The following is a 19,229-nucleotide window of genomic DNA, read 5'->3' as shown; positions in this document are numbered from 1 at the left end:
ACATTCATCTACTAATGTAGCAATTTTCTAAACTTATGTAGGCTAATCTTTGTTGTTGTCACACAACTTGCAAGGGACAACCAGACTTTTTTACTTTTGCAATTAATACATTTTAGACAGATCATCATTTGCTCCTAACAGAATAAATTCTAGGCAAAGCATATTAATGGGTATGGATTTTCACTCTTCAGCATGAAAGAATTTAATTGAATTTTTCACCTTCCAGACATCAATATGCAGTTGTGTTTTGACAAAAATATGACTAGGTCCTTGATAAATGGCAGGATGTTGACATCTGTGTTCTTGTCCAATACACATTTTTTCACAGCAAGAACTTTTACAGCATAAGCTAACCAAATTTTCTCTGGACCTAAACCTGGGCCCTTTAAGTGGTGTATGGCAAACATAGAAAGTGCAGCACAGAAATGAGCCACAAGAGATTGCAGAAATGAGCCACTTGTCGAAACAGTCTAAACAAGTGTCTATCCTGTGAGCAACTTCCTTGTATGAATGCCATTGGTTTTGCCTACTACTCCTTATCCTTCATGTGCTTATCTAACCTCTCCTGAAGTGCAACAGTGCCAGTTCCTTCAATCACTCTCTGTGGTAGTAAGTTCCACCTTGTAGTTACCTTTCGGGGTAAAGAGGTGGCTCCTGAAATCACCATCTTATATTTCTGAGAATCAAAAAAACCGCAGATGCTGGAAATCTGAAATAGAAACAAAAAATGCTGGAAACACCCAGCATATCAGGCAGCATCTGTGGAAAGAGAACACACGCCAAGAAAGCTCACCAGTGCCTCTACTTCCTCAGGAGGCTAAAGAAATTTGGCATGTCCCCTTTGACACACACCAATTTTTAGCGATGCACCATAGAAAGCATCCTATCTGGATGCATCACAGCTTGGTATGGCAACTGCTCTGCCCATAACCGCAAGGAACTGTAGAGAACTGTGGACCCAGCCCAGCGCATCACTGAAACCAGCCTCCCCTCCATGGACTCTGTCTATACCTCTTGCTGCCTTGGTGAAGCAGCCAGCATAATCAAAGACCCCACCCACCCTGGTCATCTCTCTTCTCTACTCTCCCATCAGGCAGAAGATACAGGAGTCTGAGGGCACATACCACCAGGCTCAAGGACAGCTTCTATCCCAGTGATAAGACTATTGAACGGTTCCCTTATATGATGAGATGGACTCTTGACCTCACAATCTACCTTGTTATAACTTTGCACCTTATTGTCTACCTGCAATGCACTTCCCTATAGCTGTGACACTTTACTCTGTCATTGCTTTTACCTGTACTACCTCAACACACTCTGTACTAACTCGATGTGTCTGCACTATATAATGAATTGATCAGTACGAATGGTAAGCAAGAACAAGTTTTTCACTGTACCTCGGTACAAGTGACAATAATAAACCAATACCAATACCAATACTTAACACTCCAAGTCAAAGACCCTTTGTCAGAATTGAGGAAGAGAGAAAGCAAGTTAGTCTGGGCATTCTGTCATTCCTCAGAGTCCTTTCTCTAAAAATAGATGGAATAGATAAATGGCAACATAGAAACATTCAAGTGTCAGTAAATCCAACAACATGTTCATGTTACTCACATTTCTGGGATTCCCTGTCAGTACAACTTTCTCCACCCCCACTTAACAACCTTTTCCCTGCATCCCCATAAAATCTGTCTCCTGCTCTGTATCTATCCTTTTGTTACCTTCAATACTTCCATCCTTTTATTCCTCAGACTCTATATTTAGAGAAGGGAGCATCTTATTATTGAATATTCCCTGACATGTATAAGCTCACCTTTCGAGAATTGTCCTTGCAAATAGCTCCCTGGCTAATACCCCTATCTTTTTGAGATTACAGGCACTGGAACAGTAGACTCTATAATATGGATGTTAGAATACTAGGGGTTAATAGATACCCTTTTATTGATATATGTAATCTTGGGGCCAAGCACGTTCACTATTAGAAACACAAAAATCTACTGCAGTATTAAGTCACCTAATTATGACCAAAAACAATAGTCTGCTTTACTTATGGGTTGAATAACTGAATTCTCTGAAGCAGGAGGACAGAACAAGTTAGGAGGAAATACAATTCCCAATCTATAATCTTTGCCTTGGAAGGATCAAAGGCCCTAAAATTTAGATAACATTTTCTTTGAGAGTCAGAAAAGAGTGGAAGCTTACAGCGTCTATGACTATGGGCTTCTATTACTCCATTCCATCTCCAAAAATGCCAAATTCCTCCTCCTCATCAACCACTCCCCTCAACTACACCCCACCAATATTCCCCATGTCCCACACTTATCAGGTAACACAGTTCCTCCTGCTCATTCCATGGGACCAGTAGGTTGACAAGTGTAGATGAGGCCCATCAGTTAATGGAGACACAGGAGACTACAGATGCTGAAAATCTGGAGCAACACACAAAGGAGCTGGAGGAACTCAAGTTCAAGTTCAAGTTATACTTTATTGTCATTCACCCATATGCTTTAAGAACACATGGAGGAACAAAATGTCATTTCCCCCAGACTCACACAACAGAGGACATACATAGAACAGAGGACATACAATAATACAAAATTAAAGCAGGGTTCGTGCAAAACCGAGTTAGACGAAGAAAATACAGAACTCAGTGTGTTGCACTAAATGTATGAGCATGTTCAGCAGCAGCCGAAGTTCTTATACGCCGTTGTGCAAACCAGGGCTTTTGATGCAGCATTTGTCTGAAACTGCCTCCAGGGTATTCAGGAGCCTGACAGCCTGGGGGAAAAAACTGTTGTACAGTCTAGTAGTTCTAGCCCGGATGCTCCGGTACCACTTGCCAGATGGCAGTGGGACAAATAGGTTGTGGGAGGGATGAGAAGGGTCACCCATGATTCTGCAGACCTTGTGTGTGCATCATGTGTTGTAGATATCCAGGATGGAGGGAAGAGGTACTCCAATGATCTTTCCAGCTGTACTCGCAATTCTCTGCAAAGCCTTACGGTCAGAGGTGTTACAGTTACCGTCCCAGGCAGAGATGCAGCTGGTCAGGACACTCTCAATGGTACCCCTGTAGAATGCGGTGAGGGTGGGGGAGGGCAGGTTTGCTCTGTTCAGCCGCCGTAAGAAGTGGAGGCGCTGCTGCGCCTTCTTGGCGAGGGAGGAGGTGTTGGTTGACCAGGACAGGTCATCTGCTATATGTATTCCCAAGAACTTATAACAGCTGACTCTCCGTACAATGATGCCGTTGATGCACAGGGGTGAGTGGTCAGCCTGGGCCTTTCTAAAATCCACAATCATCTCCCTTGTTTTGTCCACATTCGAGGAGAGATTGTTGACTGAGCACCAATTCGCCAGCCTCTCCACCTCCTCTCTGTAAGCTGTTTCATCGTTCCTGCTGATGAGGCCCACCACTGTTGTATCATCAGCAAACTTGATGATGTGGTTGGAGCTTGAGTTGGCAGAGCAGTCATGGGTCAGCAGCGTGAACAGCAGTGGACTGAGCACGCAGCCCTGGGAGGCTCCAGTGCTCAGCCTGGTGATATTTGAGATGGTATTTCCAATGCGAACTGTCTGTGGCCTTTCAGAGAGGAAGTCCAGAATCCAGTTGCAGGTGGAGGTGCTAAGGCCCAGTAGGTGTAGCTTCCTTCTGAGGTTCTGTGGGATGATACTGTTAAACGCAGAGCTGAAGTGTATGAAGAGCATCCTAACATGAGTGTCCTTTTGATCTCGGTGAGACAGGGCCAGGTGGAGGGCAGAGGACACTGCATCTTCGGCGGACCGATTAGAGCGGTATGCAAACTGAAGGGGGTCTAGTGAAGGGGGGGAGAATGGATTTGATGTATTGCAGGACTAACCTCTCGAAGCACTTCATGATGATTGGTGTCAGTGCCACCGGGCGGTAGTCATTTAGACAGGTTACAGGCATCTTTTTAGGCACTGGTATGATGGTGGTAGATTTGAAACATACGGGGACAACTGCTTGGCTCAAAGGGACGTTAAAGATGTCGGTGAGTACATCTGCCAGCTGGTCTGCAGCATCTGTGAATGGGAAATGAACAGTGGATGTTTTGGGTAGAGACCCTTCATCAGGACTGGAAAGAAAGAAGGGAGATAGCCAGTATCAAAAAGTGGGAGGAAGGGGTGGAGCAAGAGCTGGCGGGTAATAGGTACATCCAGGTGAGATGGTTGATGGGCAGGAGACAGAGGGAGGAGAGTGGGAATGATATATATCCATCAGTTAATATTGGCCAAGCCTCCATCAAAGGCACACTCTTGGCATACCCTATCATCTAGTGGCTTTCTCTCTGGCAGATGAAATACCCTTTCTGATCCCTGAACAGAACTGTTGCTAAGAGACAGCATCTGTGACATTTGCCAAGGAAATCCATTCTTTTACTAGCTATTCCTTTCAAAAAAGCTCTTCCATTATTGTGAAGAGATCATTAATTTCTAGATATCAGCACCTTCCCTTGTAAACAATGAGCTTTAATGGCTCACTCACCAGAGAGTCTTTTTTTAGTTTAGCCAGTAACCAGCACATACCAACATTACAAAGAGCCAAAACGAAATGGATTAATGTTGATGTAAACAAAAAGCATCCAAGGAAAGGCGTCTTCTGTTGCCACACGAACTGACTGCACTGTCAATTATATATGCCACCCTTAGAAACACTGTGGTTCCCTACAAGATTTGACTGAAGCTTCTTCGTTGAAAGCTTTATCAAAAAATACAGCTACCTCTGTCAAACTGAGGTCAGAGCCATTAACAGTTAGTCCAGAGGAAGCTGATGTTAATTGGAAAAATGAATGGTCATTGACTTGGAAGGTTAACATTAACTTCTTTTCTGCACAGGGGTGACAGTATTTATGAAGAGTTGAGGGGTGGGAAGGGTTACTATTTTAGATAGGACACTGCTTCCCTACTCTCCCTCTGAGAATTAGATTCCAGTAGTCAATAATCGACTGCTCTTTGACGAATTGAACTTAAAAAGAGAAAATGGAGGGCAATATCTTCAAGAGTAGATCACCTGACAGCAGGTTTCTCTTAATATTAGAAAAGTTCATCCTAGTACGACAAAATAATGAAGTTCAAACATTTGCAATGGATTTTTGTTCTCATTTCCAAGATTAGTTGTTGATTATATTTAGTGATGGGTGCAATGGAGCACCTAAAGGTGAGGCAGCAGTCAGATGCAGCTGCCTCACAGCTCCAGGGACCTGGGTTTAATCTTGAGCTTGGGTTCTTCCCATGACCATGACCACATGGATTTCCTCCAGACACTCATGTTCCTATCCACCTCCCAAAGACGTGCTTGAAGGTTAATTGGTTACTGTAAATTGTTCTTTAGTGTGGGTAAGTGGCAAATAAATTTAAGGGGAATTGATAGGAATGTGAGAGAATATAGAACATCTGTAAACACATACCACCAAGCTCAAGGACAGCTTCTATCGCTGTTATAAGACTACTGATCAAACCTCTAATATGATAAGATGGACTCTTGACCTCACATTCTACCTCGTCTTGGCCCTTGCATCTCATTATCTGCCTGCACTGCACTTTCTCTGTAACTGTAACACTATATTCTGCTATTGCTTTTCCCTTGTACTACCTCGATGTACTGATGTTGTGAAATGATCTGTATGGATGGCAGGCAAAGCAAAGTTTTTCACTGTACCTCGGTACATGTGACAATAATAAACCAGTTACCAAGTGGTGGTGCGTTAGGGAAATAAGGACAAGGGGAATGGGATTGCACTGCTGTGGGCTATTATGGACCTGATGAGCCAAATGGCCTCCTTCTGTGTCATAGCAAGTAAGTAACTGTGAGCTGCCTAATGATTTGAATTGGAAACTGGCAGATAATTGGAAAAAGAAACTTTGAAAGACAATCCAAAATTACATTTCTTTTCCTCAACAGGAGCTGCAAGGAATCAATCATCCTGACAGTTGTTCAGCCATATCCTGTGAGTACAAGCTTTGTTTAGTGTCTGTTACTTATTACTTCTGTGACACTCAAGCTTTTAATCATACAGAAATACAAATTTATCCTTCCAAGTATTCAGAAAAAAACCTTGTGTTTTGGGTTAAATTTTTATCTTTAACGCTTCCCAAAGCATATATAGGAATTTTGTCACAATTTTCATCCATGATTTCAGTCAAAAATCACATTTGTCAATCACCTCTCACCAGTCAGGATTCCAGAGCTTTGCAGACAATTTTTTTTGCTCTTGTGGCATTGCAGGGAACAATTTGAGCTTACATAAACAGGCTCCTACAAAAAGCAGTGAGAAAATATCCAAATGATTTGTTTTAGTGTCGATGACTGAGAGGTAAATATTGTGTAAGCTATGCACTCTTGCACGAATGCTACTATATATCACACTTAATGCAACTGATCCATGGATATATTTCTCTCTCCTTGGGTTTTAAAGATGAGATGAGAGGTTTAGGAAAAGAAGTTGTCATTAAAGGAGGACAGTTGCTGCCAGATGAGGAAGGATGGAGGGTCGTAGAGAGTTGTGGGAGTGCTGGTGGTGGGATTCATGATTTAAAAAAGACAATTTGCTTTGTAGTTAGGGAGGAAGCAAAATCAATGTGGTAAAGATTGTTGGGCACAGGAGCCTGCACTCATTCAGGTGAAGGTTGCCTTCAGAAATAGGTTCTGCAGGAAGGTTTTCACTACACACAGAGAACAATTGCTCAGAAGTTCTAATGCATCCTAATAGGTGTGAATTTGGTGAGAAACAAGCTTTACCGGGAGAAATGTGCTGCCCGGTGTGTTCATTCTGTGGGCCAAGTTCAGAAGGGCCAAGTTCGAGAAGGCCAGTTGGGCCTGTGCGAGGGCCAAAGGTGGAGGAGGGCGATATGCTGCATGTGGCAGAGTAGAGATGGGCTGTGTGTGGACGGTGGAGAAACAGGCTGCGTGTGAGTGGTGGAGAGTCGGGCTGCGTGTGGACAGCGGAGAGACAGGCTGCGTGTGGGCATTGGAGAAACAGGCTGCATGTGAGTGGTGGAGAGATGGGCTGTGTGTGGACAGTGGAGAGACAGGCTGCGTGTAGGCATTGGAGAAACAGGCTGCATGTGAGTGGTGGAGAGACGGGCTGTGTGTGGACAGTGGAGAGACGGGCTGCGTGTGGACAGTGGAGAGACGGGCTGCGTGTGGACAGTGGAGAGACGGGCTGCGTGTGGACAGTGGAGAAACAGGCTGCATGTGGACAGTGGAGAGATGGGCTGCGTGTGGACAGTGAAGAAACAGGCTGTGTGTGTGGACGGTCGGGAGACAGGCTACATGTGCACCATGGAGAAACAGGCTATGTGTGGACAGTGGAGAGAAAGGCTGTGTGGATAGTGGAGAGATTGTCTGTGTTTTGGACAGTGGAGAGACCGGCTGTGTTTGGACAGTGCAGAGATGGGCAATATGTGGATGGTGGAGAGACGGACTGTGTATTGATGGTGGGGAGACAGGTTGCATATGGACTCTGAAGAGATGGACTGCGTTTGGACAGTGGAGACACGGGCTGCGCCAGGTGGATAGTGAGTTTGTAGGAAGGCTGCTGGTGGTTGGTTGCAATGATTGGATGGTGGGGAAAGTGGTCAGGATGTGGGCAAAGATTGGATGGTGGAGGGAACAATTGGAAGATCAGCAAAGAGTGTTTGTGTGCGGATTGCTGGGATGTCAGGTTGGCAGGGTCGAAATCGGGTTCTAGCTCAGGCAATTGCGGAATCAAGGAGAAGCTTCTGTCTGCAATGTTGTAGGGCTGGGTGTTGCAGTGAGGGTACTGTGGGCCTGGGATTGATGGTATCTTGCTTGCCTAGCTAGTGGGAGTCCCAGTCTGGCACTCCACTATGAAAACCAGGTCATCCCAGGAATGCCCAAGAATGGTCTCTGTCAGACAACATGGTCCACGCTTTGTCACAATGAGTGCTGCAGAGGTAATATCATAATTGGGGATGGTCAGTATTTTTTTTTGTCATGTCTTTCCCTGGTAAACCATTATCCCAAAAATTGTATTTACAGCATTGCATTATCATAACAAGTCATCTTGCTCTCTGTCATGGAAAGATTCTTTAATTTTGCAGTAAGGTCACTAATTCCTCTTGAGACCTCTGGATTAAAAAGATTATTACATCCCTGGCGGCAATACTTACAAATGTGTGTTCTTACTATTGCATTTCAGAGTTAAGAACAATCCAACACAGATTAGTTGTGTGATATTGACTATTTTGCTTGCTGAAGTTCGCAAAGCATATAATCCATGCTCTGAATGTATGGGAAACAGAGTTGATGCATGTGTAAAATCTTAAAAGCTTCAGATGTTAATCTGCACTGAAATCATGCAGAGACCTCCAAACTTATTAAACATCCTTGGCTATAGTTAATCTCCTTACCAAAACACAAAGGTGCTGATGTGATGTTGTTGGGCTAATAATATACAATCATTTAACTTGTTGGTCTAAAATTACTCCCACTGCTATTTAACACCTCTGATGCAAATAAGTTAATGGTTCTGCAGGCCAGCACGTTAAGTGTTTGAACATTAGTATCCAACAGTGTAACTATGGTCTCCCATTCATTCTGTTTATTTCAAGTCATTCAGATATTGCACTTTGTTTTCCAAGCATGTGTCCCTTTAGAAATTTAATGCAACCTATCAAATAATGTTTATTCATGTTCTTGTGATTTTTAGGCTCTAGATTATCACCCACGACTTCTCAATTAGCTTGAAGTGCCATCATGGTTCCATTTTTAGAGACCTTATGAAAGTCATTCATTAGACAGCAGGAAGTGAGCTGTAAATTAGCCACATAACCAGCTTTCATCATAAGTGCACTATAAGATTGTCTTGAGTAGGAAGAGATTGGATCCTTCTAACTTGCCCAGGTAGAATATCATTTCCACAAGTACAAGATGTCCCATGATTTATTTTCTGAATCAAGTGTAAGTGGAGAAGATAATGATAACATTCAAAAAAGCACTGGCTGCATTATTTTCGGATGTGAATTATGTATCTTCCATTAACATTCAAACAACCATGTTTTGAAATGACTGTTCACTTTAAGAATATAAGACAGCTACTTCATTAGCAATTTGCTCATCAGTGAAAGTTAAGACAAAGGGTGGTTAGGGCTCTTCTAATAATGTGTTGGGTGAATGCCCAATAGGGAATGGTACTAAACCAAAAGGAACTGAAGCCCACTGTATTGACCTCTGCTGTGTAGTGTTGCATTGGTTTCATTTGATCAGTAGAACAATACAGCACAATACAGGCCCTTAAGCCCACCATGTTGTGCCGACTTCAGACCACTCCTAAGACTATCTAACCCCTTCCTGCCATATATCCCTCTATCTTAAATTCCTCCATATGCTTATCTAACAATCTCTTGAACTTGCCCAACGTATCAGCCTCCACCACCACCCCAGGCAGCGCATTCCATGCACCAACCACTCTCTGGGTGAAAAACCTCCCTCTGACGTCTCCCTTGAACTTCCCACCCATTACTTTAAAGCCATGCCCTGTTGTATTGAGCATTGGTGCCCTGGAAAAGAGGTGCTGGTTGTCCACTCTATCTATTCCTCTTAATATTTTGTATACCTCTATCATGTCTCCCCTCATCCTCCTTCTCTCCAATGAGTAAAGTCCTAGCTCCCTTAGTCTCTCCTCATAATCCATACTCTCTAAACCAGGCAGCATCCTGGTAAATCTCCTCTGCACCCTTTCCAACGCCTCCACATCCTTCCTATAATGAGGTGACCAGAACTGGACACAGTACTCTAAGTGTGGTCTAACCAGAGTTTTGTAAAGCTGCATCATTACTTCGTGGCTCTTAAACTCGATCCCACGACTTATGAAAGCTAACATCCCATAAGCTTTCTTAACTACCCTATCCACCTGTGAGGCAACTTTTAGGGATCTGTGGATATGAACCCCCAGATCCCTCTGCTCCTCTACACTGCCCAAAATCTTGCCATTTACCTTGTATTCTGCCTTGGAGTTTGTCCTTCCAAAGTGTACCACCTCACACTTCTCCAGATTGAACTCCATCTGCCACTTGTCAGCCCAGCTCTGCATCCTATCAATATCCCTCTGCAAGCTTCGACAGCCCTCAACACTATCCACAGCACCACCGATCTTTGTGTCATCTGCAAACTTGCTAACCCACCCTTCCACCCTCTCATCTAAGTCATTAATCAATATCACCAAAAGTAGAGGTCCCAGAACCGATCCTTGTGGGACACCACTAGTCACAGCCCTCCAATCTGAATGCACTCCCTCCACCACAACCCTCTGCTTTCTACAGGCAAGCCAATTCTGAATCCACATGGCCAAGCCTCCCTAGATCCCTTGGCCTCTGACCTTCTGAAGAAGACTACCATGCGGAACCTTATCAAGCGCCTTACTAAAATCCATGTAGACCACATCTACTACACTGCCCTCATCAATCTTCCTGGTCACCTCCTCAAAGAACCCTATCAGGCTTGTGAGCCAAGATCTTCCCTTCACAAATCCATGCTGGCTGTCCCTAATCAGTCCATGATTCTCTAAATGCTCATAGATCCTATCTCTAAGAATCCTTTCCAACAGCTTGCCCACCACAGAAGTAAGGCTCACTGGTCTGTAATTCCCTGGACTATCCCTACTACCTTTTTTGAATAAGGGGACAACATTCACCACCCTCCAATCCTCCGGTACCATCCCCATGGACAACGAGGACTCAAAGATCCTAGCCAACAGTTCAGCAATCTCCTCCCTTCGCCTCACAAAGCAGCCTGGGGAATATTCCGTCAGGCACTAGGGACTTACCTGTCCTAATATTTTCTAACAGCTCCAACACATCCTCTCTTTTGATATCTATATACTCTAGAACATTACCCTTACCAACTCTGTCCTCAGCGTCATCAAGACCCCTCTCCTTGGTGAATACTGAAGAGAAGTATTCATTGAGAACCTCATCCACTTCCACAGCTTTCAGGCACATCTTCCCACCTTTGTCTTTAATTGGACCTACCTTTACTCTAGCCATCCTTCTGCCCTTCACGTACGAGTAAAAAGCCTTGGGATTCTCCTTAACCCTACTCGCCAAAGCCTTTTCATGTCCCCTTCTCGCTCTCCTTAGCCCCTTCTTAAGTTCCCTCCTTGCTACTCTATATTCCTCACGAGCCCTGTCTGATCCTTGCTGCTTACACCTTATGTATGCTGCCTTCTTCTTCCTAACTAGTTGTCCCACCTGCCTTGTCACCCATGGTTCCTTCACCCTGTCATTCCTTCTCAGCCTCACCAGGACAAATTTATCCCTAACATCCTGCAAGAGATCCCTGAACAACGACCACATCTCCATAGTACATTTCCCTTCAAAAATGTCACCCCAATTTACACTCTCAAGTTCTCGCCTTATAGCCCCATAATTTGCCTTTCCCCAATTAAATATCTTCCCGTCCTCTTTGCTCCTATCCCTGTCCATGACAATGCTAAAGGTTAGGGAGTGGTGGTCACTGCCCCCCAAATGCTCACCCACCGATAGATCTGTCACCTGACCCGATTCATTACCTAAAACTAGATCTAATATGGCATTCCCTCTAATCAGCCTGTTAACATACTGTGACAGGAATCCGTCCTGTACACACTTAACAAACTCCGCCCCGTCTAAACCTTTGGGACTAAGCAGGTGCCAATCAATATTTGGGAAGTTGAAGTCTCCCACTATAATAACCCTGTTATTTTTGCATCTTTCCAAAATCTGCCTTCCAATCTGCTCCTCAGTATCCTTACTGCTACCAGGGGGCCTATAGAATACTCCCAGTAGAGTAACTGCTTCTTTCTTGTTCCTAACTTCCACCCATATTGACTCTAGAGAGGATCCTTCTACATTATCCACCCTTTCTGCTGCTGTAATAGTGTCCCTGACCAGTATCGCCATCCCTCCTCCTCTTCTCCCCCCCTCCCTATCCCTTTTAATACACTGAAAACCAGGAATATTCAATATCCATTCCTGCCTTGATGTCAGCCATGTCTCTGTGATAGCCACAATATCATAGTCCCATGTACTTATCCAAGCTCTCAGTTCATCTCCCTTATTCCTGATGCTTCTTCCATTTAAGTAAATGCACTTTAGCCTATCCGCCTTACTACTTCTATAGCCTGTACTCTGCTTCTCCTTCCTCAAAGCCTCGCTACCTGTTAGATCTGACTTTTCCCCATCCTCTTCTTCCTCTGACCTACTCCTCTGGTTCCCATCCCCCTCGCAAACTAGTTTAAACCCTCCCGAACCACCATAGCAAACCTGGCTGCAAGGATATTGGCCCCCCTCAGGTTCGGGTGTAACCCGTCCTCTCTGTACAGGTCCCACCTTCCCCAGAAGAGATCCCAATGATCCAAAAATCTAAGACCCTCCCTCCTGCACCAACTTCTCAGCCACGCATTTATTTGCCACCTCGTCCTATAGCTACCTTCACTATCACGTGGCACTGGCAGCAGTCCCGAGATTGCTACCCTTGAGGTCCGGTTCTTCAGCCTTCTGCCTAGTTCCCTGAACTCACTTTTCAGGACCTCATCCCTCTTCCTACCTACGTTGTTGGTATGAACGTGAACCACGACTTCTGGCTGTTCTCCCTCCTGCTCAAGAATCCTGTGGACCCGATCAGAGACATCCCGGACCCTGGCACCTGGGAGGCAACATACCATCCGGAATTCATGCTCACTGCCACAGAACCTCCTATCCGTTTCCCTGACTATCGAGTCCCCTATCACGACTACCTTCCTCTTCTCCTCCCTTCCCTTCTGAGCAGCAGGACCAGTCCCAGTGCCAGAGACCTGGCTACTGCTGCTAGGCCCCTGCAGGTCATCCCCCCCAACAATTTCCAAAGCGGAAAACCTGCTATTGAGGGGAACAGCCTCCGGGGTCCTCTGCGCTATCTGCCTGTTCGTTTTCTTTTTCCTTTTCCCTCCCCTGACAGTCACCCTTCTATCTACTTCCTGGACTCCAGAAGTACCTGCTCTAAGGGGGGGTGACTGTCTCCTGATGTACAGTATCTACATAACTCTCTCCCTCCCTGATGCTCTGCAGTGCTTGAAGCTGCAACTCCAGCTCATCAATTTTGAGCCGAAGTTCCTCCAGCTTCAAGCACTTACTGCAGATGTGGCCATCGTGGACCGCAGCAAGGTCCACGAGCTCCCACATCAAGCAGCTGCAGCACACCACCATGTCCTCCATCTGAACTAATTCTTTTTTTCTCCCCCTACCCAGTTTTTTCCTACTTAAAAATTTCTAACAGATAACAGGTAAACCTGACCTTTACTTACCAGCTACTCACCTGCCTCACCCCTTTAAGCTGACGTCAAGCACCTGCGCAGTTACTCCCCACTATCCCTGAAACCGTTAGAAGAAAGAGAAAAAAAACACTTATCTCCTCGGAGCTCCTTGGCCGTTTCCGTGCGCTGGCCTCTCGCTCCCGATAGGTGATGGTTCATTTGGGATCATAAAGGTCATACAGCATGGAAACAGGCCCTTCAACCCACTAAGTCTGCACTGACTATCAAGCACCCATTTACATTCAACCATTTTATTCTCCCAATATTCCCATCAACTCCTCCCAGATTCCACCACTCACCTACATACTGAGGGCAATTTACAATGACCTCTCAACCTGCACATCTTTGGGATGTGAGAGGAAACAGAAGCACCCAAAGTAGACGCACTTGTTTACTGGGCGATCATGCAAACTCCATCCGGAAAGCACGCAATTTAGACAGAACCTGGGTCACTGAAGCTGAGAGGCAGCAGCTCTGCTGGCTGTGCCACTGTGCCATTTGAATGGTTAACCGATGAAACAGAATGGTCTAAAAGTCGAATCAAACATGTACCAAAAAAGTCAAGGGAACTCAACAAGAGCAAGAGCAAAACTTTTTTAGTGTCACAAAGCTAACAACAGTTTACAATGCTTCAAGGGAAAAGCATCCCAGGATGCCATGTAGGAGCTTTTTCAGGAAAAAATAGAGTAAAACCAAGAGAGCTGAGGGGAAGTGGATAAAAGCATGGTCGGTAAGTAGGTTTGAGGCAGTGAGTCACAGAGCTTAGTGTCTAGGCAGCTGAAACTGTGGCCACCACCGGCAGAGTGAAGGAAGATGTAGATTCACAAGAGACCAGAGTTGCAAGGGGCAGTGATTTCTGAGTTGGAGCGCTAAAGGAGTTTACAGAGGTAGGAAGGATAGTGAGAGGAATGAGAATTTCAAAGTTGGTATTGCCAGATGAGGAACTGTTGTAGATCTCCAAGCACAGAGGAGATGAGTGAGAAAGAGAGGGTGCAAGTTAGGAAGCTGGCAGCAGAATCTTGGAGACACTGAAATCTGTGGTAGGTGAGAGATGGCCCAAGAAAGCATTGAAATAGTCATGACTTAAGGTAACTAAAGCATTGGTGAATACATCAGCAGCAGAAAAGAATGGAAGAAATAGAAGCAGGAGTAGGCCATTCATTCCATCTCTGTTCTGCTATTCAGGAAAATCATGGCTGATCTGTTACCTCAATGCCACTATCCCCATATCCCTCGATTCTTGACAACCTCTGAGTGAAGAAATTTCCTCTTATCTTTGTCCTGAACAGCTGACCCCATATCTTGAGACTGTGACCCTTAGTTCTAGTCTCCTCAGCTGGAAGAAACATCATCCCAGCATTGACCCTGTCAAATCCTGTCAGCATTTTATATGTCTAAGTAATATCATCTCTCAGTCTTCTAAACTCTGGAGATCTCAGGGATCTGTCCTGGGACCCTTAATCTTTGTGATTTTTATAAACGACCTGGATGAGGAAGTGGAGGGATGGGTTAGTAAGTTTGTGGACGACGCAAAGGTTGGATGTGTAGTGGATAGTATAGAGGGCTGTCAGAGGTTACAGCGGGACATAGATAGGATGCAAAGTTGGGCTGAGAAGTGGCGGATGCAGTTCAACCCAGATAAGTGTGAAGTGGTTCATTTTGGTAGGTCAAATATGATGGCAGAGTATAGTATTAATGGTAGGACTCTTGGTAGTGTGGAGGATCTTGGGGTCCGAGTCCATAGGACGCTCAAAGCAGCTGCACAGGTTGACTCTGTGGTTAAGAAGGCATATGGTGTATTGTCCTTCATCAATCGTGGAATTGAATTTAGGAGCCGAGAGGTATTGTTGCAGCTATATAGGACCCTGGTCAGACCCCACTACTGTGCTCAGTTCTGGTCGCCTCACTACAGGAAGGACTTGGAAGCCATAGAAAGGGTGCAGAGGAGATTTACAAGGATGCTGCCTGGATTGCAGGGCGCCTTATGAAAGCAGGTTGAAGCAACTCGGCCTTTTCTCCTTGGAGCGATGGAGGATGGAGGGGAGCCTGATAGAGGTTTATAAGATGATGAGAGGCATTGATCGGGTAGATAGTCAGAGGCTTTTCCCCAGGGCTGAAATGGTTGCCACAAGAGGACACAGGTTTAAGGTGCTGGGGAGTAGGTATAGAGGAGATGTCAGGGGTAAGTTTTTTATTCAGAGAGTGGTGAGTGCGTGGAATGGGCTGCCAGCAACGGTGGTGGAAACGGAAACGATAGGGTCTTTTAAGAAACTTTTGGATAGGTACATGGAGCTGAGAAAAATAGAGAAAAATTAAGCCTAGTAATTTCTGAGGTAGGGACATGCTCAGCACAGCTTTGTGGGCCAAAGGGCCTGAATTGTGCTGTAGGTTTTCTGTGATTCTATGTTTCTATTCCAGACTCATTCTGTTTCACTTTTTTCCACATAGGACAACCTTTTCCCTCCCCCCATCCCAAACAGTACACAGTAAATGGCAGGACTCTCAGGAGCATTGATGTAAAGGGGGATCTTGAGGTACATGTCCATAGCTCCCTGAAAGAGGCAACACAAGTAGATAGGGTGGTAAAGAAGGCGTATGGTATACTTGTCTTTATCGGTCAGAGCATTGAGTATAAAAGTTGGGAAGTCATACTGCACCTGTGTAAGACTTTTCTTAGGCCACATTTGGAGTATTGTGTGCCATTCTGGTTGCCGCATTACAGGAAGGATGTGGAGGTTTTGGAGAGGGTGCAGAAGAGATTCACCAGGATGTTGCCTGGATTAGAGAGCATTAGCTATAAGGAGAGGTTGAACAAACTTGGATTGTTTTCGCTGGTGTGTTGGAGGCTGAGGGGCAACCTGATACAAGTATTTAAAATTAAGAGATAGATAGGGTAGATAGAGTCTTTTTCCCAGTAGAAATGTCAAATACTAGAGGGCACAGCTTTCAGGTAAAAGGGGGAAAGTTTAAAGGTGATTTCCGAGGCAACTTTTTTACACAGAGAGTGGTAGGTGCCTTTAACGCACTGCCAGGGGAAGTGGTGGAAGCAGCTACAAAAGCAGTGTTTAAGAGGCATGTAGACAGATACATGAACAGACAGGGAATGGAGGCATAGAGGCCAAGTGGAGGCTGATGGGATTAGTTTAAATTGACATCGTGGTCAACACAGACTTCATGGGATGATGGACCTGTTCCTATGCTGTACTGTTCTATGTTCAAAACTCCATCTGGTGAACCTTCTTTGCACTCCCTCTGTTCAAAGTATATGCTTCCTCTGGTCGGGAGACAATATTCCAGGTGGGGTCTCACCTGGATCCTATATAATTTCATTACTCTTTACTCTTGTACCCTCTTGCAATAAAGGCCAATAAAGCCACTTACTTTCCTGATTGCTTTCTGTAGCTGCAAATCACCTTTCAGTGATTTGTGAACAAGAACACCCAGGTCATTTTAAACACCAGCACCTTCCGATTTCTCAACATTATAAAAATACTCCACTCTTCTATCTTTTCTGCCACAGTAACAACCTTGCATTTTTCCTCATTGCTTTCCATCTGCCTTAAGTCACCCATTCGCTTATATACCCTCTTCAACCTGCTCACAACCCATACTGCTACCCAGCTTATTATCATTAACAAACTTGACTGAAACAGGGAAAAGATAGGCAATGTTACAATGGGGGAAGACATTCTTAATAACAAAGAAGATATTGGATCAGAGCTTATTTGAGGATGCTTAATATGCTCACCGTATGATCACATTTACTTTCAAACATTGTGAAGCAGGTTTGGTTATGTCATTCTTAAAATAAATTTTTGATGCTGCAATAATGCCCTCATTATTTATTCAAGGTTCTTTATTACTGAAATATGTCTCTTGCAATAATTTGGAACTAATTTATTCGGATATGTTCATTATTTAAGATGAAATTGTCAAGCACAAAATCTTGTTGAATTGCAGTTACATCCGCTTGATGCTGACTGTGTATCTAAAATGAGAAGGTGATGTAGAATGAATGTCATTTCTGTTGGTAAATATTGCGAAGATGACGACCTCACAAATGTGAAAATGTTGCAGAACATCTTAATGAGAAAAGCTTGAAGTTAGAAGAATGCTAAAAGAAGAATTTAGCAACTTATAGTCTAATTGGTGAAAAATCAGTGAAAAATCATTAAGAGATAGGAGGATGTTTTGAAGACATAAATGAAACACTGCCTTCAAATATAAAAACCTGTGGATTATTTCATTTCTATAGCAGATTTTAAAATATCCTTCTGTTCTCTTACAGAACTAACAGTGTGTAAATTGTCAGCATAAAGCAAATACGTGGATTAAGCCAGTTGGTTGGGCAGTGACAGACAGAGCTAGCATGAAATTTATCTTCCTGTTCCACAATGCTTGTATAATTGGCAGTTGATAAAGGAATCTTATTCAAATCTCATTGAGCTTCTGATCTTGATCATTTTGCTGTGATGCTGAGTTAAGGTCAGATACTTCTTTACAAGAGGTGGCAGGTGGTGTGCAGGGCTTGGCTGGGTTGTAGACATTGGAGTTGTCATGAAATTGCTTCTGTCTGCTTCCCAGTGCAGAGGTCTTGGGTCAAGTCACTTGACCAACCTCTTAAGCTATCAAAAGGTCTCAACCACAAAGAAAATTAAAATTTGTGAGACAAGCTTTCATAATGCAGGATATATAATGCATTATGTACTTGGTAGACTGTATATAAAAACAGACATGAACAACTTGCTGCATTTCTTTGTGCAAGTAAAAATCTCTGGTGGCCCTTTGGAGCGTTTGCAGTAGACCTGATATCACTTTGACCACTTGAGCCAGTTAATGGTACCATTAATAATGCCTGAATCTCATTACTTGTTTCAGTCTCCCAAGTCGGCTTTTATGAGCGCTGCCAAGAAGGCGAGGTTGAAGTCTAACCCTGTGAAAGTCCGCTTCTCTGAGGAAGTCATCATAAATGGCCAGGTCCCAGTAAGTGTTGAGAAATGTGTTACATTTCATGGATGGCGGTGGATTGACATCGACCACCAGGGTGACCAGCTTTATGGCATGGAATGTTGTGTGGTCGATTTGAATCTCATTCCAGCACAGGCTGCCACCAAGACAGCAGGTTTATAAAGAATTAGTCACTTCTTTCAAAACACAGAGGTTTTTGTTACATAGAGAAACAGAGCACTGACAGAGCAAACCATTTAACTCAACTGATACATGCAGATGTTCATACTCCACACAGGTTTCTCCCTATCCTGTCAGCTTGTCCTAATTTGAAAAGTTTCCAATCTCGATAAAATATGTAACCTGGCAATATAGGTCAGAATATCACAACATATTTTGGCACGAGATGGGACATTCTGACAAATTTGGAGTGTGGTTTTAGTTTCCTGGAATCTGAGATGTTGTAGCAACATATTAAAGAATAGATCAGCGAAATATGTCCTTCAGCATCAATCAATAGATTCCTTCCACATGATTCCACAGTGGTGACATGGGTTTGCAGTTTGTGCAGTGTACAATAGCTTGCACAGTCTCAAAAATACTTTGACTTAAAAGCTGTACTGTGTATAAGAATGCCAGCAGCTGTGAATGATGAGGGTGAGGAGGGGGAGGGGAATGGAGGTGGCATTCAATACTACTTGAAGATACCTAACTCTGACACACTATCAGGGCAAGGGTGTCATGCACAGAGGATCCGATGGAATCTGGTCGCACAGTTAAAGAAAAATTCCATCATGTAAAATTTCTAGACCAGTGCCTTTCTACAACAGCATCCTGCTTCCTCCCCAGTCCAATTTCCGGTTTTAGGAAGGGCTTTTTTTAACCTCCCTCTCTAATCCAATGTGTGCTACAATCATTGCCCAATTGAACAGGGGGCTCACACTCTAGCATAGGATTTTGGACCTTGCCTGC

General features: G+C 44.2%; 1 protein-coding gene across 6 annotated transcripts in view; it reads left to right on the top strand.

Annotated features, from left to right (window-relative positions):
* frmpd4 (FERM and PDZ domain containing 4) overlaps positions 1–19,229 on the top strand; it is a 471,176-nt gene that overhangs the window by 389,887 nt on the left and 62,060 nt on the right. For all 6 annotated transcript variants that reach the window (XM_052014783.1, XM_052014782.1, XM_052014781.1 and 3 more), the window contains 2 exons: positions 5,921–5,966; positions 18,189–18,293. In XM_052014783.1, coding sequence (XP_051870743.1) covers positions 5,921–5,966; positions 18,189–18,293 — 151 coding nt within the window. The remainder of the gene's footprint in view (positions 1–5,920; positions 5,967–18,188; positions 18,294–19,229) is intronic.

Source organism: Pristis pectinata, chromosome 4 (assembly GCF_009764475.1).
Source record: "Pristis pectinata isolate sPriPec2 chromosome 4, sPriPec2.1.pri, whole genome shotgun sequence".
NCBI lineage: Eukaryota > Metazoa > Chordata > Chondrichthyes > Rhinopristiformes > Pristidae > Pristis > Pristis pectinata.
The sequence above is the reverse complement of the archived record's forward strand: the minus strand, read 5'-3'. Positions and strand labels throughout refer to the sequence as shown.